Consider the following 23,307-nt stretch of genomic DNA (forward strand, 5'->3'; position numbering starts at 1 on the left):
ACGGAGTTTCGCTCTTGTTACCCAGGCTGCAGTGTAGTGGCATGATCTCAGCTCATTGCAACCTCCATCTCCCAGGTTCAAGTAATTCTCCTGCCTCAGCCTCATGAGTAGCTGGGATTACAGGCACACACCACCACACCCAGATAATTTTTGTATTTTTAGTGGAGATGGGATTTTGCCATGTTGGCCAGGCTGGTCTCGAACTTCTGACCTTAGTGGTGGGTGATCTGCTCACCTTGGCCTCCGAAAGTACTGGGATTACAAGCATAAGCCCCGTGCCAGAAGTTTTCTTCTTGCACCTTCCAGTATGCATCCTATCCACTCATTCCACAGGTGCCTTGCAATACGCCCAACTCCTCTTATCACTCTTCTGATCAAAAGAGCCCTTTCTGGGACTGTGTCTCAATTCTTCAGCTGAGCATTCAAGGCCATCTCTCAGCCTGCCCCCTCCTAGCCTAGCCCCAGTGACTGCCCCAGTGTCTTCCCCAGCATAGATTTTACATTCCATCCAAGCCCTTCTCCCCAGACGCCATACTCATTCTGGTCCCCATGTCTTTGTTCACATTACATCCTCTACCTGGAATACCCTTTCTTCTCTTCTCCATAAATCCCAATCACAGCTATCCTTCAAAGGCCAACTCAAGTCTGACCTTCTTCATGAAACTTGCTCTGATGAGTCAGGCCCACAGGTATTACCTCGTACTTTTTCTCCATCTGCATTTTACCTCACAGCATACAGCTGCCTGCCTGATTATATCTTTGCTCAGAGTGTTCTCTCAGTGTTCTGTAAGTCTCATCTCCCCAGCTATAGTAAAAATACTTTGTAGTGAGAAACCATGTATTTTGGGGTTTTTTTTTGCTATCTTTCCTCACTTCACCTAGTCCTGGCATAGTGCTGGCCACACAATGGGCAGTTAGCCCACTCCCCAGTGTTCTAAATCCTAAGCTTCAGAGTCTCTGAACATGGTTACGAGGCCTCAACTAAGGCTTGACTAACATTAACAATGGTGGGAAGATTTGTTCATTAGTCCTTCCTGGTATTCAACTGTTCACTACCTGTACTGGCTTTTTGACTCCTTATCATGTAGTTAATCTATGAACTCCAGATATTTTTTTCTTACAGGGTCTTACTCTGTTACCCAGGCTGGAGTGCAGTGGCACAATCTCAGCTCATTGTGCGATTATAGCTCACTGCAGCTTCAAACTCCCAGGCTCAAAAGATCTTCCCACCTCAGCCTCCTGAGTAGCTGGGACTACAGGCATGCACCACCATGCCTGGCTAATTAAAAAAAAACTTTTTGGGCCAGGTGTGGTGGCTCAGTTCAAGACCAGCCTGGGCAGCATGTCGAAACCCCATCTCAACCAAAAATCCAAAAAATTAGCTGGGCGTGGTGGTGTGTGTCTGTAGTTCCAGCTACTTGTGAGGCTGAGGTAGGAAGGTCACCTGAGCCCGGGGGGTTGAGGCTGCAGTGAGCCATGATCGTGCTACGGCACTCCAGCCTGGGCAACTGGAGTGAGACTCTGTTTCAAAAAAAAAAAATTATTTTTTTGGTAGAGATGGGATCTCCCTATGTTGCCCAGGCTGGTCTCAAACTCCTGGACTCAACTGATTCTCCCACTTTGGCCCCCAAGTGCTAGGACTACTGGTATGAGCCACCACACCCAGCCCAGATCTTTTCTTGAGTCAGGTAAACAATTTCTCCTCTCTGGGCCTCAAAGAACTGTTAAGGAAGTAGACATGAAACTATTGGTCTTCAGGGTCCCTTCCAGCTTGAGACTTCTGTGGTTATGGCCTATGTGGCCAGATAAGTATTCTTGATGTCTCCAAAAGTTCTGACAAGTCCCATCACCTTCAGGCGTGGGCTTTCCTAAGTCAAATGCTCTCTCATACCTCCGCGTCTCTTCCCAGCTCACCGCTACTTTGGGTACCTTTGAGTGGAGGTCAGTCCATGTCCATAGGTGGGGGCCTGCTGGTGCACATAGCCACTGGGCCGCTGTTGCAGGTGGCGGGTAGGATCTACAAGAGTAGGATTGGTAGAAGGGTGGGTACTCTGGTAAGGCTGGCTGGAGTAGCTGGGGGGCACCATGGTACCTGCAGGGCCTGTGTGTTGCTGCAATCCCACATGAGAAACATAAGGAGTATAGCCCTGGAGGGAAGGAGGAGAGATGCAATCAGGGCCGAGAGTATGCAGAGCAGCTTGCCTCATTCCCAGAGTCTCACAATCCCAGCCTCTTACCTGGGAAGTCTGCAGACCGTAGGAAGAGCTGGGAGTCATCTGATGGACAGATGATTGTCCCAACATGCCCTGACTCTGCTAAAGGGAGAAAAAAGAACAACTCAAACTCAGGAAATGCTTGCTGCCATCTCATCTCTTGTGTCTCCCACCCTGAGTGTCCTTGTGAAGATCCCAAGTGTCTCCTCAGTCCTGTGACCCTCAAAAGCCCCTCTCCCTGACAGCCCACCCTACTGCCCCTCTCACTATCTTTGCCTGGAGCTGTTGGCGAAGGCGCTGTCCTTGGGGCACTGCAGGTTGCTGCTGCCGGTACACAGAGGTCTTGTAAGAGGAGGGTTCTAGGCCCATGACGCCAGTCATGGTTGTGGGCAGCACTCCAGGGTAAGTTGGTCGGGTGGGCAGCTTCTGCATTGGTAAGCGTACAGGGCGGTATGGGTCCACACGAGGGCCACCTGGAAAGGAGGGCAGGCTGACCTCTAGGCTCCTCATCCCTCTGTCTCTTGCTCAGTGTCCTTGACATCCACAGCTCCTCAGGGGAATGGGTTCATCCATTCCCCTGAGGGAGGAATGATGTAGGTCCCTCCAGCATTCCTAGTGGCTGGCACTCACCTGCAGGTAGTGGCTGGTTCTGGGTGTAGAGGCCTATGGAGCCTTGCCTATAGTTAAGGTGGGTTATGGAACCAGGGTTTGGATGGTGCAGGAGGTCTGGAGGCACTGTCACACCATAAGGGCCGCTCCGACCCGGGCCCATTCCATAGTCCTGTGTGAGTGGCAGAGGAAGAGGGTGAGTGGGTTGTAGCTGAGTGGGGTTGGGGAGCTGGGGTAGGATGAGGTAAAGAGAAGCTGGATTCGTACATGGTTAATTTTTATTATGATTCTAATGGCACCCCTTCTTTATGCGCCCCCACCCCTCCCACAAACCAGAAACCGGAGCATCGTGAAGTGAGAGGCAGTGGGAGAACTGTCATCGGGGAGACGCTCACCTCTGTCTTGGTAGCTGGCTGGCTGCGTTTCTTGCCCTTAGTGGACTTCTTCTTGCGTTCCTCAGTACTGGGTGGAGCAGCCCCGGGTTTGTCAGTTTTAGGGGGCTCTGGAGCCTTTTTCTCAGGCTCTAGCAGGGTAGGAGCAGGGGGCTCCTCATCTTCTGGGGGCAGTGGCAGTGGCTCCAGGTAATAGGCGCGGGGCCGGGGCCTCAGGTGTGTGTGGTAGAGCAGCAACCGCTGCTGTTCCTCTCCTCGAGCCACTCGCCGGTCCACCCGGACTGTTCCAAACCAGCCCCAAGACAGTGGTGCTGACGGCTTCAACCCCTCAAAAAGGTCCCAGGGCGAGAGCTTCTGTTTGGTGGAAACCTGTAGACCCTGCTCCAGAAAATGAAAAACAATAAGCTGTTGGGACTTAGAAAACAGAAGAGAGACTGCAAGCACTTGTAGGAGAGGGTAGAAAGAAAGTCATAGGTAGATTCAAGGGCAATGGTAAGAAGACAGACATACATGCACATGCAGAAGAGAGTTATGCGGGGAGAGTGATGGGTGGGGGACAGGGAGAGGTGTGGAGGGGCAAGACGAAGCCACCCGGGACCAGGAGAGGAGACAAACAAATGGGGGTGGGGGGCTTGGGAGGGAGAGAAGCTGAGACTGAGAGAGAAAGGGGTGGGGGAGAAAGCCAGAGAGGGAGTAGGGAGGGAGAGGGATTGACATTCAGAGGAAGACAGAAAAAGGAAGGCAGAGAAAGAGACAGGAAGGTAGGGAGAGACTCTGCCTTTAGGCAAGCAGAGAAAGATAGAGTCAGAAAGAAACAGGAAGAGAGAGACAAAAAGGTGGAGAGACAAAGAAAGGCAAACGAATCAGACATGGAGGGAGAGAGAGACAGAGGAAAAGAGACAGATGGACTAGGAAGACAAATGAAGAGAATGTATACATGAAGGAGTTAGACTTTGGGTTTTCAACTATACACAATAATTATGGTTACTCAACAAATACTGCAACTGACAGAGAGGGAAAAGATAAAACTGTGCAGAGATGGGTGGGTGTAGGGAGAGAAACAGAAATAAAAAGAGATATGGGCTGTCGGCCAGACAGATGGGTGGGGTAGGACATGGGGCAGGTGGGGCAGAGAAAAGAGGAGGGTAGGGTATTGAGAAATGGGTGGTATGTTAAAAGGTGAGGGCAAGATGAAGGAAAGAGGGTGGGAGTCCAAAGATGGAGATGAAATATAAGCAAAGTTAAGTGATTTGCTCAAAACCTCAGAGATGGTGTTCACCGGCAGAGCCTGATGGGCTCCTGAATCTGATGAGTCTGTTGGAGCTACAAAGCTGATGCAGGGAAGGTTCTTGCCCAAAGGGGAAAAAAGGCAGGGGACATGGGCAGACAATGGAACATGCCTCCTTCTTGAAGATGGAATCAAAGCCAGCAATCTTGTTGCCCTTGGTATCGATAAGGGAGCCCTGTGGCTCACACGTGATGACATCTCGGGTCTGCTTGGGCAGTGGCAGCAGCTGGCGAACCTTTTCCAGACTGTCTGACTGGCGCTCCCCCAACTCCTTCTGCAGGTACAGGAAGATGGGACAAGAGTTCAGAGATACAGAAAAACAAGGATGGGAAGTCTCGGGGACAGCACAGAACCTGGCACAGAGAAGACCCCCCACTCAGTAAATGCTCATGGCATGAGTAACAAAGGAGACAGACGTGAGAAGGAAAGATAGAGGGCTCCGGCTAGAACCAAGTTCCTGAGGCTGGACAGCATATTCCGGTACCCGCGAACCTTGCCCCTGCCTCCTCTGCTCACCTGCAGCTTCTTCGCCAAGTTCATGTATGCACGCTTGTTTTCCTCCATGCTACCTTGGGAGATGCTAGACATGTCTGCAGCCAATGTCCCGTTGATGAGCACGCTTAGCATGTCCAACACAGTAGTGAAGAGCTCACTGAGACAGGAAGCCAGGGAGAAAGCCAGAGAAGAAAGAGGTGAAGACAGAAAAAGGTGTCAGCAGAGGACACAAGCAGGGAGAGGTGCTTAATATGTCACCCTGAGGGCACCAAAACCGTATGGGGAGCCCAAGGCCATGGAGTCCACAGTAACAGCCACACCAATCTCAGTGGGTCCACTTGGTGTAGAGGTAGGGGGACCTTCTTGGGTTTGAAACTGCAGGGAGCAGGTGGGGATGCTTTACTTGTTGGACTGCATGTCGACAGTGCCGCTGATGATGATCTCTAGGAGGAGCACGGCCCACTCTGTGGTCTGCTGGGTGCTGCGCTGCACCGTGTCAAACATGCCCCCCACCTGCCAAGGCCACAACAAGTCAGTCAGATGGCTCAGGGACAAAGGCCAGTGTGTAAGGGAAGCTTAGTTCGAATCTGAGTTGGGATGCCTGAGTTCATGCTCAAGCTGAACCTATGCTTTGCTACATGATCTCAAGACAATGAGGGAATTCTTGACATCTCTGGGCCTGTGTTTTCGTACTTAGAAAGTGATGGGAAGGCCGGGCGCGGTGGCTCAAGCCTGTAATCCCAGCACTTTGGGAGGCCGAGGCGGGTGGATCACGAGGTCAAGAGATCGAGACCATCCTGGTCAACATGGTGAAACCCCGTCTCTTCTAAAAATACAAAAAAAAAATTAGCTGGGCATGGTGACGCGTGCCTGTAATCCCAGCTACTCAGGAGGCTGAGGCAGGAGAATTGCCTGAACCCAGGAGGCGGAGGTTGCAGTGAGCCGAGATCGCGCCATTGCACTCCAGCCTGGGTATCAAGAGCGAAACTCCGTCTCAAAAAAAAAAAAAAAAAAAAAAGTGATGGGAGTTGGACTGAATGATTTCCAGGATTCCACTCAATATTCCACAATGGGTTTCCAGTGCTTCTAGGGCCCAGTCAGAATCTAGGATACTGAGGTAGAGTCCCTGCAAGGATCCAGGGTACGTAACCTATTGGACCATGACCACAGTGATCCAGCCCCCTTAAGTACTTTCAGTCCCTGCATCCTTTCGGAGAACAGGGTTAATACTTCAAGACTCAGCCTGGGTGCGGTGGCTCACGCCTATAATCCCAGCACTTTGGGAGGCCGAGGTGGGGATGGATCACCTGAGGTCAGTATTTCATGACCAGCCTGGCCAGCATGGTGAAACCCCATCTCTACTAAATATACAAAAAATAGCTGGGCATGGTGGCGCATGCCTGTAATCCCAGCTACTCGGGAGGCTAAGGCACAAGAATTGCTTGAACCCGGGAGGTGGAGGTTGCAGTGAGCTGAGATGGCGCCACTGTGCTCCAGCTTGGGTGACAGAGTGAGCCTCCGTCTCTAAAAAAATAAAAAATAAAAAATAACCTGGAGCCTGGAGTCTCTATCCTCACCTCTGTTCTCTACAACCTGAGGCTTTTGTATTCCACATTTCCAGCCCTACCCTCTTCCTTCTTTTCCCCAGCTGGCCTTCTCACCAGGTTGAGCCGCAGTTTGAGTGCCTCATGCATGAGCTGCTTTGGTTTGCAATCATCTAAGTACTGGTCATCTCGCCAATTATTCACAATCTAGAATAGAAACAAATAAAACATGCAGTTCAGGGATCTTTGTGCTTCCATCCCAAAGCAGCCAATATGTTCATCAGAAAGTACTGAAGTTTCCAAGTACAGAGTAGCCCCTTAGGTGCATCTTTCCCTGCCCTCCTGCCCACCTCCATGGCCCAGAGATCTATACCTGGTGCACCTGGCTGTAGAGGGAGGTAAGGAGTCCCTCGCGTTGTTCATCCTGCCCTTTCAGACATGTCAGCACCAGCGATAAGAAGGGCTGCTGGCTCAACAGGGACATGCTAGAGACAGGAGGAGAAAAGAGGAGAGAAGGGAGGGGAGGGGAGGGGAGGGGAGGGGAGGGGAGGGGAGAGAAGAGAAAAGAGAAGGGAAGAGAAGACTGTGGGTTGGGAGTCAGACAACTTCCAACCTCATTCCTCTAAGCCCCAGACTCTCCTCTCTTAAGATCTAGCCACTTGCTCAGCCATACCCACTTTTATCCTCTGATTTTCCACTTTCCTATTATGTTTCTCCTCCGTCCCAATTTTATTCTTCCCTGGGCCTGCCTCCTCTCCTTTCTACCCCTCTATCTTGGCCCACTCCCTAAGCCCCTTTACCTCTTCTGCTTTTGTCGATCACGTTCTTTGCGTGAAGAGGAACCCAGGTGCTGACCCTTCTCCAATTCCTCCCCAGCAGCCTTTAACACATGTCCCTGGACTGAGGTGGGCAGTTTAGCAATGAGAGGGGCCACCAGCCATACACCAGAGCGCTCTAGAGAGCTGGAGAACAGACAGAGGACACAGGGTCACAGGGGAGCCAGGCAAGACTGGAACAATCCACCCTCTCCTTTCCCTGATAGACATGCCGGCATCTCCATGCAGCTGACATCACTCATGCTACCAGCAGAGAAACTCCTAAGGGGATGGGTCCCAACATGTTTCTATCTGACCTGAGCACAGGCTTGGCCTTGCTGCTGCTGGGCATGTTGCTTGCAGTGTTTCCAGAAGATGACCCTGTCTCTGCTGACTGTTGGAAAACCTCGATTGTGGCCTTGGCGATGTTCTCCAAGAGGGAGTTCATCTCCTGGGGAGGATGAAAGGCACAGAAGTGCTAAAGTAGGTAGCTAGGGATGAAGGAAAGCAGATGGTAGGAGAGATGGGAGATGAGGGAGGATAGCACTGGTGGAGGTTGATGGGGAGGTAGGAACCCAAATCTGTTGGGAATCATGCCATCTGGTACCTCCGTATTTCTCCAATTCCTCACTGTCTTTTCCTTTACATACATCCTTACATCTGTGGCCACAGAAACAGGCTCTACCACCACCACCAAACTTCCCCTTAGCTCAGAGCTCCAACACTCTCAACCTATTTCCCTTATCAACAGCTCCACTTGTTCACCATTTTCCCATCCCCTCTTATCTCTCAGCTCAAGAGCCCAAGGGTAAGATCTACGTTCTGTGGTGGACTGCCTCCCTGACACAAGGAGTTGAATATGAGCACAGGAAAGGGAGGCTCCAGGTAGTACTTACATTGTTGGGGGTCTGCTTGATCATGAGCTGCAGCTCCAAGGAAGACTGGCGCATGGTCCACTGGTCCAAGTTCTGTGATAGAGGCCCCACATCCAGACTAGTCATCATCTGTTACCCCCAGCTACCCACCAACCTGAGGCCAATTCCCGATCTCCCGCAACATTGAATCACAGACTCCTGGAGGTCTGAAAGAGACCTCTATGTCCCCATCTTTAAGAACAACTACATTTAGGGAGGCTGAGGTGGGTGGATTGCCTGAGCTCAGGAGTTCAAGACCAGCCTGGCTAACATGGTGAAACCCCATCTCTACTAAAAATACAAAAATTAGCCAGGCATTGTGGCGGGTGCCTGTAATCCCAGCTACTCAGGAGGCTGAGGCAGAAGAATCACTTGCACCTGGGACGTGGAGGTTGCAGTGAGCTGAGATTGTGCCACTGCACTCCAGCCTGGGCGACAAGAACAAGACTCGTCTCAAAAAAAAAAAAAGAAAGAATACATTAAAATAGTCCAAACTAGTTGAAAATCTTTCCAATTTTTAAAATGGTTCAAGAAAGATTTCACATCTTTCCCATCCCTTTATATCAGGAAGTTCTGCTTAATGCTTAACCTTGAAACCCTTGATGCTAAAGTTGAAGCCTGCTCCTCTTATTTTAGACCAGCTGCTGAAAGTCCCTGACAGGACCTTTATAAGACAATCTCTCAAAGACCTGTAGAGACCAGAAGGCTACTGCTAGCTAATCTCTCTTCAGCCCTATCTGTTCTGGGCCGAAGGCACCTTATTCCTTCAGCTTTTCCTCAACGGCTTTATTTTACCACTCTCCAGTCATCTGAAGATGTGGAGCAATGTGAAGTGGAAAGTGCACAGACATGTCTGGGCTCACATAATGACTCTAAACCTATCAGCTATGTGACCTTGGACAAGTTACTTAACCTCTTCAAGCCTCAGTTTCCTCATCGGTCAAACAGGGAGGCTCACCTACTTCATAGGGTCATAAAGATTAAATGAGGAAATATGTGCAGGTGCCTAGCACAGTACCTGGCACAAAGCATGTGCTCAGCAATTAGTAGCTACTACTATTCAGTTCCCGAGCCATGGCCAAAATGCCAAATATACAAGGCCCACACCTAGGCCCCCCAGATACTATGCTTCCCGCTGATAAGCTAGATTCACTCCAGATAGCTGTGCCCTCACATAACACTCTTACTCTGGAGTCTAGACCATATTGGACTTACTCCTCAGCCCATGCTGGAGCTGTTTCTCTCACTACCCCTCCCCCTCCCCTACATCCTTGTTCGTCTTCCTCTCTCTTTTTTTTTTTTTTTTTTTTTGAGACGGTGTTTCACTCATGTTACCCAGGCTGGAGTGCAATGGCGCAATCTCGGCTCACCGCAACCTCCGCCTCCTGGGTTCAGGCAATTCTCCTGCCTCAGCCTCCTGAGTAGCTGGGACTACAGGCACGCGCCACCATGCCCAGCTAATGTTTTGTATTTTTAGTAGAGACGGGGTTTCACCATGTTGACCAGGATGGTCTCGATCTCTTGACCTCGTGATCCACCCGCCTCGGCCTCCCAAAGTGCTAGGATTACAGGCTTGAGCCACCGCGCCCGGCCTCGTCTTCCTCTCTACTTAACTCTCCCTCTCCTTTTCTCAAGGTTCCTATTGTTTCTCCCCAGATTGGGCCCATTGCTTCCTCCACGGCCCCCATGGCCTTGGTCTACCTGGAGAATACGCTTTATGCGCTGTCGCTGGGGGTTTTCCCCATCCTCATTGTCCAGGAGTCGATGTGGGTAGCAGATGAGCTGCATGAGGCGCTGTGCCTGGGCACTACTCAATACTGGGTCTTGCAGGTCATTGCTGTCCTCACACAGTGACTTAAGGCAACGTTCTCCTACCCATTCCTGAGAAAGCTGACAATCAGGGACTGGGAGCAACCAGTGAGGGGGTTAGCAGTATGGGGGATGGGCTGGAATTGGTAAGGGACACAATGTATAGTAGGGAGGTGGTGTGATCACGGGCTGCAAACAGGACTATATTACACAGAGGCATTTAGGAGGTGTGGGAGGAAGGTGAGACTGACCTGCTGGCAGATGCTGCGCAGCACGTACTTGGCATAGACATCCAGACTGGCTGTCTCCACAGAGATGTTGCGGCCACCCTGCCTCCGACCGCCACTGCCACCTCCTCCCTCCTCCTCTGGAAGTTCTTCTGTTCCTCCTGTCACAGTGAAGCCTGAACCCTTCAGTTCTGCATCCCCTGTGGTTCACGGGTGGGAGATAGGGAGGGCAGAGTGAGATTGGAACACTGTGTGGAGACCCACCCTGGGCCCACAGAGGCAGAAACATCCCAAATCCTGCCCTATGGGACAGAAATATACTTCTTTCCCTCCCCTCCTCCCAAAAGGTCAGAGAGACCACCTTCGGGAAGGAGAAAGACTGTCCCTTGTAGTTTAGCTGGCACTCCACCCTATACACACTTCTGGCACCACTCCCTTCCTACCCCCATACCAAGTACAAACACAGCCTTGAGAACAGCAAACACAGCTCCATCCACGATGCGGTTCTGGGAGGCAGCCAGCAGGTGGCGGTCACAGGAGGAGCGGATTCCTACTGTAGGCTTGTCTGGGGAAGGCGATGAAGTCAGGGGAAGCAGAAGCAGAATCCACAGGGGCAAGGGAGCCACACTTTCAACTGTTGGCTGGTTCAGATCAGGGTCACTTACTTCCATCAGACTGGCAAGGATTGAGCTGCGGTGTCTTGAAAAGGTGAAGGAGGATGCGGCAGGTAAGCCGGGCACCTGGTTCAGAGTCCTGTTCACTACAAGCTAAAAGGAAGACAAAAGAGATCTGGGACGGATGAAGCTGAACTGTATGTGGGTTTATGTGTGTGCATGCCTGCATGCATGCAAGTGTATGGCAGGGGCACAGGAGAGAAGATGAGGTAAAGTGAAAGGAGAAAAAGCAAGATAACAGTGAAAGCGAGGTAGAGCAGAGAACTGTTACGCAGTTGAAGGGTCAGAAATTGGAAAGGTCAGGGCTGCAAATCCAGGGTTTAAAAAAACAGGTTCCTTCTAGCCTTCAGCATACCAAAGCACTGGCCTTCTCGGGAAGGCCAGGGAGCCGCTGCAAGGTCTCCCACAGTGAACAATGAGAGGATGGCCGTCCAGTATGTATTGAAATTTGAGGCCTAGAAATGCTAGGGGTTACAGATTGGTAGTTCACCAGCATTAAGGAGTGAAGGGATGGCAGCACAGCGAATCAGATCCTCCAGGAGCAAACACTGCCGAGCGATGAGGATGGCAACAAAAGTAGCCAACGAGTCATGAAAAGACAGGTCACTGACCTGGAGGAAAAAGCAGACAGACACCACGACTCAGTGTGGAGAGGGGCACCCATTCAAAGCCGTGAGCCTCCACTCTATGGAACTCTGTCCCTGGTCAGACGATCATGACCAGACCCCTGCCCTGGTCACTGCCCCACTAGCAAGACCCCACCCCAAGTCTCACATCGACATTGCAAAGGAGGTCGTTGAAACCACAAGTGCCGTTGTTAGAGGAGCAGCACAAGGCCTTAAGCACTCCTAGCCATTCTGCACTCAGTGACTTGCAATAGCCGGTCAGCTCTGCACACAGGATTGCGATGTCATTCACCCTAGGGAAAAGTACAAATGCCCTCAGGAAAAACCTTGCTCCACAAAACCTCAGACCCATTAACTTCTCATCTCTGCCACAGTAAATCAAGGTTGTAGTACCTCCCGGGTACCTCAGCCCTCCCTATCTCAGGTGGGGGCATGGTGCCCTTGCTCACTCAGTATGCCCCATACCTATCAGGATCATGGTGCCCCACACAGACGTGCATAAGGGCATTGCAGACAAAGCTGTAGCGGTTAGCAGGGTTCTCACTAAGACTCTTGCCTAGCCCCGTGTAGGTGAAAGTGTGAGCTGCAGGGTTCTCTAAAGTGTCAATCATGAACTCGGGTGCCCAGCGCATATTTGATTCTGATGGCTCCACGTTGCAGTAGATGGTGTTCTTCACCTTTGAGCAAAAGTCACTGCAGGGATGGAGGAAAGGAAACAGTAGTGTTGAAGGTCTGCTGAGGTTGAGAGATGGTTAGGAAAGGGGGGAAAAGAAAAAAGGAGAAAGTGAGGGATGAAGGATCTTGGGACAAGAAAAGGGAGATAGGACAAAACAGACCGGGCGGGAAAGGAACCACATGGGAATAAGGAACAGGGGCCGCTGAAGGCAATGAGAAGGAGAGGGAAGAGGGTGGGCCCCACAGAGATGGGGGGGCAAGCATGCTGAGGAAGAGGACCCACTCTCAGTAACATAACAGTACGTGGAGGACACAGTCCATAAATGACCCTGAACAGGCAGCAGGGTCCCGGGCCATGCTCTCCTTCTGAGTTGGGTGGTCATGGGAAAAAGGGAGTAGGTCCCACTCACTACCCCTTACCTTCCACCTCTCTTACCTGAAGAGCTCCCCAAATTTGTTCTTTAAATGGCTACAGGAGGTGTACAGATCATAGAGATAAGCAAGGATACAGCGCTCTGCAGAGGAGCCATCGGACCGGTTCATCCCATGCTTTACGACACCACACAGCCTGCATGAAGAAGCAAGGTTGGGAGGGTCAGCAGATGGTATGCAGGCCCCCTGAAACAGATTCAAGCGTCTGGGAAATACCATTCCTTTCCCACCTGAGCAGCAGGCACTTCCCCAGAGTGGGAGGAAGTGCATGCTCTTCCTAGGCCACTTCCACCGGCATTTGCCAGCGCCTTGTGTGTTTCAGTCATTCCAAAGCCCTGCTTACCCCTCAAAGACCTGTGCCATCTGGTCCTGGTTGAGGATGAGGCAGGCATGATAATGCCGCAGGACAGCCACAATGCACAGGCACAGGCTGGTAGTGTAGCTGCCCACCAGATCCGAGGATTTAAGAAGCAGCTCAGCCTCGACTACACTCAGTTCATTCAGCAGCTAGCAGGGTGAACGGGGGTGAGAAATGCAAACAGGTCCCTCATGTTACATAGAACCCACCTTCTTGTAGGGACACTGGCAAGGCTGGGCCTGAGCCCCTTCCTGCTGGAGCCACCTCAGAATAGAAGGGCCCGTTACCCTGTGCCACAGTCCTTTATTCTATCAACACCTCCGCTAACCAGCATCCAGGATACAGTTCTATGAACTCCACAGTGGAAGGATGATCTGTCCCCAATGCTCTAATCTGCCTCTTGGCCTCCCCAGGGAGCACTTACGTCTCTATTCCTGCAGTCTTAGCTCATGTTCCACTCCCCCCGTGCTAGTCGTTCTCCCTCTCCAAAGAGCCTGGGAAACTGGCTGGAGCCTCTACCCCTGTCCTTATGACCCTCTGTAGCCCCTACATGGCATGAACTCCTTCTTCCACCCTCATCTCCCCAACTTCCCCACCTGAATGGCAAAGTCGATGAGGCCACTGATGCTGAGTGAATATTCCATGAGGTCGAAGATGAACTGCACATGCTGAACCAGAGGCAAGTGGTATGACATGCCAAGGGCAAAGCTCGTGATCTGCTCCAGAACATTCCGAGAGACCTGATAAGGGCAGTAGGAGTGAGACGGGAGTGGAGAGAGGAAGGAAGAACCAGGGAAGCAGGAAAGGATGACAGTGGTGGGGGATGAGACCAGGAGGCTTAGCCTGCCTAGCGGGGAGAAGATAGGGAAGAAAAGGAAAACAGGACAGGAGGCCAGAATGTGGGAAAGGGGCTGGGCTTAGGCCCACACCTGAGCCGTGACCTGGTGTTGGTCATAATGTGAAAGGTGCTGGAACTTAGCAAAGATATCTTCAGCAGTAGGGAAGGCTTCAGGCCGGTTGCGTCGCCGCTTCTGCCCATCCTCCCCACCTGAGGGGACAGTTGAAAGGGATCAGTCAAGACAGGGAAGATAACTAGTTGACTAGGGGTGGGGAGGAGGGGATGGAGAGAAGGCTATGGGAGGGAGGGAGACAGGGAAGGAGCGAGGGAGGGAGGGAAAGAAGAGGGAAGCCGGGAAGGGAGGGTCAAGGAAGGGATGGGGGAGGGATGAAGGGAAGGGGACAGTGAAGCAAAGGTTTAGAGGACCACAGACTATGTGGACCTTAGAGGAATATGTACAGGGAGGTGCTAGGTTGAGGGAGGGAAGGGAGAGGGAGGGAGGGCAGTATGGGGCTTACTGTGAGGTACCTAAGAATGTCAGGTCTCCAGGATTCAGAGGCACAATAGGAGCAAGCTGGTCTGTAGAGGGGGGGAATGAGGGGGGAAGTTTCAAAAGGACTAGAGCTCTCAGGAGACTCCAAGAGACAGGACATTGGGACATGACTGGGGAGTTCCCTATGCTGGGAAAGGGAAGACTGACTAGGGCACTCTCTGGGGGAGATCTGTTTAAGGAGCCTAAAACCCACCAGTTTCTGCTGTCCCCTTGCGGTTCAGAACCTTCAGGATATCCTTGGTGATTTTCTTGATGGCATGGCGGGCATCATCTCGCTGCTTTCCCACCCCAAACAGTACGACCAACCGCTGGTTGCACTCATGGCTGCATGACTCCTCCTGCATCCCAGCAGCACCATCAGACTCCAGCACTCATCTCCTTCCCGCCTCTTGAAATCATGCTCCACATCCCTCAGCATCCACATGCTCAAGCCCCTTTCCGTTCCCAACCGACATCCTCAGGAACAGCTCCAACCCCTCAGCAAATTCCTTGGACAGAAATCTGGGTTCAAAACAGATCATCACAACGTGCTGGGGAACAGTACCTGGGGGATGGGAAAGTGGGTGGCATACTGCACATGTCGTGGCTGGTCGTAAAGAACCCCAAGGGTCCCTTCGATCTTCTCCTTGGGTGGGGGCTTGACCTCCTTCTCGATATCTGGCTTCTCAGGGGACGGACTGCCCTTCCCTTCACAGGGCATAGTGGGGGAAAACAACTGAGAGAAAGGTAAAAAGGCAGAACATGAGAAGGAGGAAAGGGGATGAGGGGCATAAAGAAATGCCAAAAGCAGACATAATGGAAGATCCAAGGAGCCAGATTCCGCCACGCTCAGGATTGAACTTACTGAGAAATCAGGCTTCTCCATGTCCTCAAAGAGCACACTGGAACTAGGGTCAATGTCCATAGATTCTGAGAGCCCTGGATCCTGAGGGCATAGAACATATGCGAAGTTGCTTTAACCCTTAGGAAGTGGCTCCCACCATCTAGACAACTTCATGAGGGAATTGGAGAGAAGACCAGATTGGGGAAAGCACAGGATCTGGAGTCAAGCCTCATGCAATCACTTAACCGGTATAGGCCTCCGTTTCCTTCAGCTTGAAAATAGTGATAAGAGTACCTCACAGGGCTGATGGGAGGAGCCGATGCAACAACCGATGTGAGAGTGCTTGCTCAATCACCAAGTCCTAAGAAAATACTGCCTCCACCCCCAGGCAAAAGAGGCTCTCAGAGGCCTCTGGGGACCATGAAGATGGAAATGTCAGAAGAAACAACCTAGGGCAGGGAAAAGCCCATTCACCTCCAGCTTGCTGCTGCTGCTGCCTTCAGCCTCCTTGCGCTCTGGGTCATCGGCAGGATCGTCAAAGGGAGAGGGAGGCCGGGGACCAGGGGCTCCAAAGGCAAGGTCCCCTCGGGAGATGAGAGTGCAAGTATACATGTTGTGGGAGAAAACATCATGTCGAATCAGTTCACAGAACAGCAGTACTAAGTTAAAGAATTCCACCCGCTCACTCTCACTTCGGGGGTCCGCTGGAGGAAGGGAATGAGGAAACATGAGTTAGGAGAACACAAAAAGGTGGGCCAAAAGAGAGAACACACCTAAGGCAAAAACAGGAGTGGCCAAATAAAAATCCCAGAAACCGTCGACGGACGAAGTGTGGTTGGTTACCCCACACACCATCTCAGAAAGGAATGTATCATCTTTGCTGCGATTTACGCAGTGAAAATGCTTCAATCACAAGCTCTTGTTTTTATCCTTCTCTGTATTTCTCTATTCTGTTTAAATGTAAGACGGTCAGTTAAAGAGAATAATTAGAACTACATCTAAAAGTCATTCTGCATAGAGCCCAAGAGAGAAATACAGACCAAAGGGCCATGAATTATGCTTTCTGATGACAGTTGTGGGTAACTGAGTCTAGACAGATGTAACTAGAGGGCGGCAGGGTTCCGTACTCAGCATGGGAGCCTGTGTATCCAGAAACTGCAGGAGGACATCCTGGAAGATGGGAGCACTGGGAGCAGAAAGGGAGCCAGAGGCGATGGAACCTTTCTCATCTGCTGCTTCTGATTCTCCACAACGCTGCAAGACGACAGAACAAATCATAGAACTGACTTTTACCTTCTTCTTCACTCCTCAATGTGTAAGCCTTAAACTATCACCTGCTTGACCTCTACCCCACGCTTTTCACTTTCACCCTCCTGCTGACCTCCATTTTCTTTTCCACCTCCTAACTGAAGCCTTGATGTCATCTCTAACTTTTACAACAATCCGCTCCTCTTTACTTTTGCCTCACGTCCTAACTTCACCTTTAGGTTCTCTTCCACTTCTTTACTCTGTTCTCGTACCTTCAACTCTGGTCCCTCTACCACCTCAATCTCTCAGTCTCCAACCCCAGTTAAATTCCTTCCCACTGGCCAATCTTGCTCTCTCATCTCTGCACTCTAACCTCAGCCTCAATCTCTGCCTGTCTCTTCTCCAGGAGCTTGGCTACCACCATAGCACGATGCCGACCAGAACGCTTGCAGCTGACAGCCCATTCACATAGCAATGACACCACAGCATCATCATCTGAGGAGATCTGGAGACCAAAGGAAGATAGGGAGGAGTCAGGTAGGGATAGGGACAAAGAACTGAGTTCCAATTTCCCAAAGACTGTGCCCCATCATAAAACATCCTGGACCCAGTGAGATCATTTCTGCACAAATGCTCTGGTTGCAGTGCCTCACCATGACTTCCCCTCATACATGTTATTGGTCTTGCGATGTTTTTTGCTCCATCTATTCTGCTTCTTGCTTACCTCATGCCCGTCCTTGCTAGGCCCCAATCCAAAGATTCGGTTACAAAGGGAGTCAAGAGAGTTGCTGAAGTCAGAGCGCTCAAAACTATGGCTATCCAGCACTTCCAAAGTATGCAGTACCCGTCCAATGGTGAAGCCTAAGGAGGAAAAGTGGTAAAGGGGACTGAACCAGAGGCCCGATGCATTCTGGCTCTCAGATCTACATGTCCTTACTATCCCCCATCCTTTCTTCAAATATACTTCCTATTATCTGTTTTCTGACACATACCTGCAGTAGCTTCCTGGCACTTATCAAAAGACCAGCGAACTTCAACTGCCTGTCCCCGCTCCTTGATCTGCTGCTCGATCTCCCGCAACTTTGCACGGACCTGCAATATTCAAAAGGAAGGCTATAAGGATGTACCAAGGCATACAAAAGGCCAGAGTCCCAGGCTAGAAGAATAGTACCAGACTCCAAATCACTATTTCTGAAAGAGTAATTTAGCCTCATAGCCCAATCTGAGAGTACCAGGCTAGTGGCCAGACATACCTGCTGAGTGAAGGCACTGTTACCCTCTGGCATGGGCAGGTTGGAGGGGGCAATAGGCAAGTGGTCAAGTGGTGAGCCGGTCTTAATTCTGCTATCAGTCAGTGAGTAGTGCCAAACCAAGGCACTAGGACAACACAGGAGGATGGTCTGCCAGACAGAAACAGCTAAGTCCAACTCATTCACCATGGCTGCCTCTCTGGAATCCCAGGCTAAGACCCAACCCATAGATTTCAGATCCAAAGTTTTCTGACTGGTTCCCCAAGACAGGCATCACTCTACCCCTGATTCCCTCCCTTCACTCACTTTCCTAAAAGGCTTTGGGCCCACTATTTAGCCCTGGAAGGGAGAGAGAGGCTGGTCAAAACCCCCAAAGGGAACTAATACCCCATTACCAAGAAACAACCACCTCAAAACAAGCACTCAGCACCTACTCCCATATCCAATTTGAAATTACCCCTATTCTCTGGAATGGGAACCTGATTCTTCTCAAGTTATCTCTCAATGCTTTCTTGGGCCTGCCTAGTACCTACCTGTAGGATACAGCTGAGGCCAAAAACCAGGGGCCGGTGCTGAGGGCACATAAGCAGGTCACTAAAGGGAGTCGAGGGTGTGTTGCTAGTTGGGGGCTGAGGAGCAGGGGTGGTGGGTAGAGTGCTCGTTGACTGAGCAGATATAACATGAGATGAGTGACTGCTCACACCATCCAGCTGCAGGGCCAGTCTCCGAGTACAGAAGTAGGCAAGGCGGCGGGATAGGTACGCAGACTGAACAAATTCCCCAGAGTACTGCGAAGACAGGACCATCAGAGCCCCTAGTTCTCCCCAGGGGACCCTGCTCTAACATTTTATTCTTCCTCAAATCCTTCCTAGACTCCCCCTTCCCCCCCCCCCACCAAAATTCCAAGCCTTACTCGGAGAAGCAGGGGCAGCAGCAGTTTAAGCAATTCATCCTCTCCAGGGCGGATTTTCTCAAAACACTCAAGCACCCAGGTTAGGAACTCATGTCTGTCCAGCATTCCATCCTATGGGTACCAGGGAGGGAAGAGCATTAGCTCAACATGGGACTATTAGAGATGAGGCAGATAAAGTAAATGAAAAGATGAAGAGAACCACAACTGGGGCAAGGTGGCAGGCAGATTCTGTTCTCTGCTGGCAGAGTACAAGTTCAGGCTCAACCCAATGCCCCATACAACATGCCCTACTCCCTACCTGAAACATGAACATGGCCAGCCTCTCGTTGTAATCCCACTGCCGGATCGCCACCTCTACATCATGGGGCAAGGGCCCTATCATGGAACCGCAGCCCCCACTTCCTGCAGGTCCTGGCCGGTAGTATTCAGCCATCTTCTGTAGCTGCTCCCATAAGTACTTGGTGATGATCTGAGTCCATTCTGGAGGAAAGAAGAGAAAAGGGCTATTTGATACTATCCTTCTGCTTAGAATATCCTTCTACTTAGAATACCTTACCCCCACCCCCAATCACTGTTTTTGTAAATGTGATTCATCCTTTTAGTCTCTAGTCAAATTCCACCTTCCTAAAGCCTTCCCGGGTATCCCCATAAGAAAGTAATTTTTCTGTCCACTCAAAGAAACTTCTGCCTCCTGGCTTGCCATTCACCACTTTCTATATTTGATTATGTTATTTGTACATATGCCTTAGCAGCCCTGCTAGACTACCAGTATCCTGGGGGCAGAGATTATGCACTGGACATCTTTGTAGCCCAGTATATGCACAAAGTAGATACTCAAATTTCTTGGTGTTTACTGATCAAGGGAATGCAAGAAACAAGCAGAAACAAGGAATCTAGATTAAGAAGGAGGATGGTTCCAAGGGTGTCTCTATCACTCCTTGAAGCCATTAGCAGTACACCTGGTGTTAGGAGTTACTCACCCGTGAAAGGGTCAACGACATTTCTCTTCTTAACCTTGGTCTCAGAGATGGCTGCATAGTATGCACAGGTCATCTTAATGAGCCAGGCAGCTCGCATCACAGGCACTGTGTATTTGGCTAAGTACCCAAACACTTCTTCCTTCTTACTGAAAATGGGGACCTGGATGGACATTGCAAATAGTGAGGTCTCTATTAACCCCATGAGCTGATACCCATGTAGCTTAATATGGGAATAGGAGGGTACTTGGTACCTCATGCTCCCTCCTTGGCCTGAAGGACAGGAAACAGTACCTCACCTTTTTGGCTAGTTGCGTGAGTGGCTTGGTGCCAGCCAAGTCAGTGAACCAAGTGTTAATGGCACTCTGGGATCGTGCAGTCACCAGCCAGAAGTTGTCCTTCTGGTTCACTTGGGGCTTCCTGCGACCAGTGTCAGGGAGGGTATTACAACGTAACTTCTCTGCAATAATGCTGCTGAAGTTGGAACTGATCTGAGGGAAGAAAACTGTACCTCAGGGTGGGAAGAAGGGGCAGACAGGTGGTCCTGCCTTTTGATGGGCGAATGCCAATGAGATATCATTAAGTCATGAAGGTGAACTCAGCCACTTAGGTTGTCCCTTTAAGTCTTCCCAACCCAGGGCCTTTGCTCCTTCTCAGATTCTTCCAGCCTTTTCCTTCAGCCTGGCAGAGTTCTCACCTTGGCAGGATTGAAGTTGATGTTCTTGGCACTGCCATGTTCATCCCCAGAGACAGCAGGCTGGTTATTGAAACCTTGTTTTACATTCAAAGCCGTCAGTTCATCCTGAGGCAGGAAAGCGTCATTTAGTTTTGTTTTCCTTAGTGGGAGGTAGTGGGAGAGGAGGGCAGGAGAAGCGAAAGAACAAGGGGACAGGGGAGGAGGAGGGTTCCGTGTAGAACAGATTGTTACTTACAGCCGGGCTCTTACATTCACTTGGACCCCACCCTCACCCCTATGGTCACTATGATTCCCAGCCACCCAGCGCACCCTCAAAAATCACTCTTTTCTTGCGAGCAGCCGTACCCCACCAAGCTGCCTCAGATAACTTTCTGAGGTGTGTGTGAAGGAGGGTGCCTCTGGTGCGGCCCCTACACCACCCCCTATTCATACCTTGGAACCCCCCCATCGCCCCCTGTCCTGCCCTCCCACGCCAGCCCACTTTATTCTTCCCCCTTTAGGGACTTTGGATCCCACCGAACCGCCCCGCCCCCCCTTCCCAGTCGTCAATGCCTCCTCCTAGGCTGATCGCGTGCCCCCGGCCCCTCCAGAGCCCCGATTATCGAACGCACCTCCTTCTGTTTGGGGTCTTGAGGGTAAACATCGGGAGGCCCCAGTCGCGGCCGCTTCAGGGGCCGGTGTTCGTAGCTCAAGATCCCGAAGGCCGCCATCTTGACCAGCCCTTAGCGCCGGAGGCGCCAGCAGGGCCAGGCTGACTGGGGGAGCGGGAAGTGGGAGAGGGAGTCGAAAAGGGGGGCGGTGGTTGGGAGGACGGCGGCCGAGAGACAAGGGGCACGTTAGAAACTCTCGACCATTGCCGGAAACTACCGAGGGAAGCCGAGGGACGCCGGGAACCATCGGACAATACCGACCGCAGAGGGGGTGGGGCCTGGCGCGGTGGGGGCGGAGCTCTGTGCCCCGGGAGTTTTTCGGCGGTGGCGGCGGCAAGCCGATTTCACTCAGCAAAAATCTATGAAACGTTCCGGAGGCCCGGAGTGAGCTGGGGATGCAAACCAGGGAAGAGGGAGGCCTCTGTGGTGCTGAGTTCTGACTGGAATTCGGTTCCCAGAGCCTAGCTCAGTTGTGGCCTAGACAAGACTTAAATAATATTTGCGCTGGTTAGGAACTCCATCTATTACAGATTACTTCGTTTCTTAGTTCCGGCATCTGAAAAATAGGTGCGCTAACACCTCCTTCAAGGTGCTATTGTGAACATTAGAAACTATGTATGCATAAGAAAGAACCTATTAAACCCTGAAAGGCTGGCTCTAATCCCTCAAGGTCTACAATCGAGTTGCCTAACCTTTTTTTGTGTTTTCTGCCCAAGGGTACCACAGGCTAACTTTTTTGATTCACAAACCCTTAAAGGTGCTGATGAAAGCTATGGACCTTCTCAGAATGCATATATTGACATGCAAAATGTTACTTTCCAAGGAGATTCTTAGATCCCCTGAAACTCATCCATGTATCCCCTAAGGGTCCATGAACTCCAGGTTAAGAACCCTTGGTCTAGCGAAAGAGGCACCTACTGTGTCACGTGCTTTTCAGACATTATCTCCTTTAATCTGCTCACAGTCTCAGGAGTTAGGGATTATTATTGGCTCCATTTTGCGGATGAGGAAGCTGGTTTTCAAAGTGTGAAAATTCACTTACCCAATATTATACAGCTACTGAGTAACAGAGCTGGCACTAAGATTCTCGATTCCAGAGCCAATATCCTATTATCGTATTGCAATTTATTTATTTATTTTGAGGCACGTTCTCCCTCTGTTGCCCAGGCTCAACCTCCTGGACTCCAGCCATCCTTTCGCCTCAGCCTCCCGAAGTAGCCGGGACTACAGGCGAGCCTTTTAGAGAAAAGACAGCAGTATACTGTAACAAAAGTAACAAATAACAAGAAACAAAAACAACAGCAGTAACAAAAATAACAAAATGCTGTTGAATCACAATGGAAAGAAAAGTTAATTCAAGGCCGGGAGCAGTGGTTCAGGTCTGTAACCCCAACACTTTGGGAGGCCGAGGAGGGCGGATCACCTGAGGTCAGGACTTCAAGGCCAGCGGTGAAACCCCATCTCTACTAAAAATACAAAAATTAGCTGGCATGGCGGCAGGTGCCTGTAATCCCAGCTGCTCGCGAGGCTGAGGTAACATTTGAACTAACTGAAGGATATTTTTATTTTTATTTATTTTATTTATTTTTTTGAGATGGAGTCTTGCTCTTGTTACCCAGGAGAAATGCAGTGGCGTGATCTCGGCTTACTGCAACTTCCACTTCCTGGGTTCAAGTGATTCTCCTGCCTCAGCCTCCCCAGTAGCTGGGATTACAGACCCGCACCATCATACCCGGCTAATTTTGGTATTTTTAGTAGAGACGAGGTGTTGCCATGTTGGCCAGGCTGGTCTCAAACTCATGAGCTCAAGTGATCTGTCTGCCTCAGCCTCCAAAAGTGCTGGGATTACAGGTGTGAGCTACCGCTCTCGGCCAGTAGCTCATTTCTTTTTGCATTGAATAATATTTCATTTTCAGGATGTACCACAGTTTATCCACTCACCTACTGAAAGACACCTTGGTTGCTTCCAAGTTTGGGCAATTATGAATAAAACTGCTATAAACATGTGTCTTCAGGTTTTTATGTGAACACAAGTTTTCCACTCCTTTATTAATACCAAGGAACATGATTGCTGAGAGTATGTTTAGTTTTATGATAAACTGCCAAACTCTATTCCAAAGTGGCTGTACCATTTTTGCATTTCCACCAGCAATGAATGAGAGTTGTTCCTGCTGCTCCACATCCTGGCCAGCATTTGGTGTTCTCAGTGTTCTGGATTCTGGCTTTTATTTTATTTATTTATTTATTTATTTATTTGAGAGAGAGAGGGTCTCACTCTGTCGCCCAG

General features: G+C 50.7%; 1 protein-coding gene across 3 annotated transcripts in view; it reads right to left on the reverse strand.

Annotated features, from left to right (window-relative positions):
* Positions 1-21,297, reverse strand: part of MED12 (mediator complex subunit 12) — a 23,882-nt gene extending 2,585 nt beyond the window's left edge. Inside the window, exons 1-42 of one of the 3 annotated variants that reach the window (XM_037734309.1) lie at positions 20,982-21,080; positions 20,371-20,475; positions 19,973-20,164; positions 19,677-19,836; positions 18,995-19,176; positions 18,697-18,807; positions 18,317-18,571; positions 17,787-17,933; positions 17,526-17,625; positions 17,258-17,394; positions 16,907-17,038; positions 16,413-16,539; positions 15,760-15,989; positions 15,307-15,387; positions 15,007-15,177; positions 14,656-14,800; positions 14,438-14,488; positions 14,001-14,119; positions 13,668-13,811; positions 13,057-13,220; positions 12,718-12,849; positions 12,072-12,299; positions 11,755-11,899; positions 11,471-11,591; positions 10,972-11,073; positions 10,758-10,871; positions 10,331-10,506; positions 9,972-10,151; positions 8,253-8,324; positions 7,674-7,807; positions 7,342-7,503; positions 6,915-7,026; positions 6,659-6,748; positions 5,401-5,510; positions 5,019-5,154; positions 4,615-4,776; positions 3,218-3,592; positions 2,844-2,994; positions 2,481-2,686; positions 2,238-2,315; positions 2,093-2,147; positions 1,930-2,017 (exon numbers count right to left, since the gene is read on the reverse strand). In XM_037734309.1, the coding sequence (XP_037590237.1) occupies positions 1,930-2,017; positions 2,093-2,147; positions 2,238-2,315; positions 2,481-2,686; positions 2,844-2,994; positions 3,218-3,592; positions 4,615-4,776; positions 5,019-5,154; positions 5,401-5,510; positions 6,659-6,748; positions 6,915-7,026; positions 7,342-7,503; positions 7,674-7,807; positions 8,253-8,324; positions 9,972-10,151; positions 10,331-10,506; positions 10,758-10,871; positions 10,972-11,073; positions 11,471-11,591; positions 11,755-11,899; positions 12,072-12,299; positions 12,718-12,849; positions 13,057-13,220; positions 13,668-13,811; positions 14,001-14,119; positions 14,438-14,488; positions 14,656-14,800; positions 15,007-15,177; positions 15,307-15,387; positions 15,760-15,989; positions 16,413-16,539; positions 16,907-17,038; positions 17,258-17,394; positions 17,526-17,625; positions 17,787-17,933; positions 18,317-18,571; positions 18,697-18,807; positions 18,995-19,176; positions 19,677-19,836; positions 19,973-20,164; positions 20,371-20,475; positions 20,982-21,080 (5,981 nt within the window). Of the gene's footprint in view, positions 1-1,929; positions 2,148-2,237; positions 2,316-2,480; positions 2,687-2,843; positions 2,995-3,217; positions 3,593-4,614; positions 4,777-5,018; positions 5,155-5,400; positions 5,511-6,658; positions 6,749-6,914; positions 7,027-7,341; positions 7,504-7,673; positions 7,808-8,252; positions 8,325-9,971; positions 10,152-10,330; positions 10,507-10,757; positions 10,872-10,971; positions 11,074-11,470; positions 11,592-11,754; positions 11,900-12,071; positions 12,300-12,717; positions 12,850-13,056; positions 13,221-13,667; positions 13,812-14,000; positions 14,120-14,437; positions 14,489-14,655; positions 14,801-15,006; positions 15,178-15,306; positions 15,388-15,759; positions 15,990-16,412; positions 16,540-16,906; positions 17,039-17,257; positions 17,395-17,525; positions 17,626-17,786; positions 17,934-18,316; positions 18,572-18,696; positions 18,808-18,994; positions 19,177-19,676; positions 19,837-19,972; positions 20,165-20,370; positions 20,476-20,981 lie in introns of all 3 variants that reach the window. The other 2 variants (XM_037734308.1, XM_017516762.2) reach the window with 2 other exon arrangements.
* Between the last annotated feature and the right edge of the window lie 2,010 nt (positions 21,298-23,307).

The sequence above is a fragment of the Cebus imitator genome, unplaced genomic scaffold (genome assembly GCF_001604975.1).
Source record: "Cebus imitator isolate Cc_AM_T3 unplaced genomic scaffold, Cebus_imitator-1.0 Scaffold602, whole genome shotgun sequence".
In the NCBI taxonomy this organism is placed as follows: domain Eukaryota; kingdom Metazoa; phylum Chordata; class Mammalia; order Primates; family Cebidae; genus Cebus; species Cebus imitator.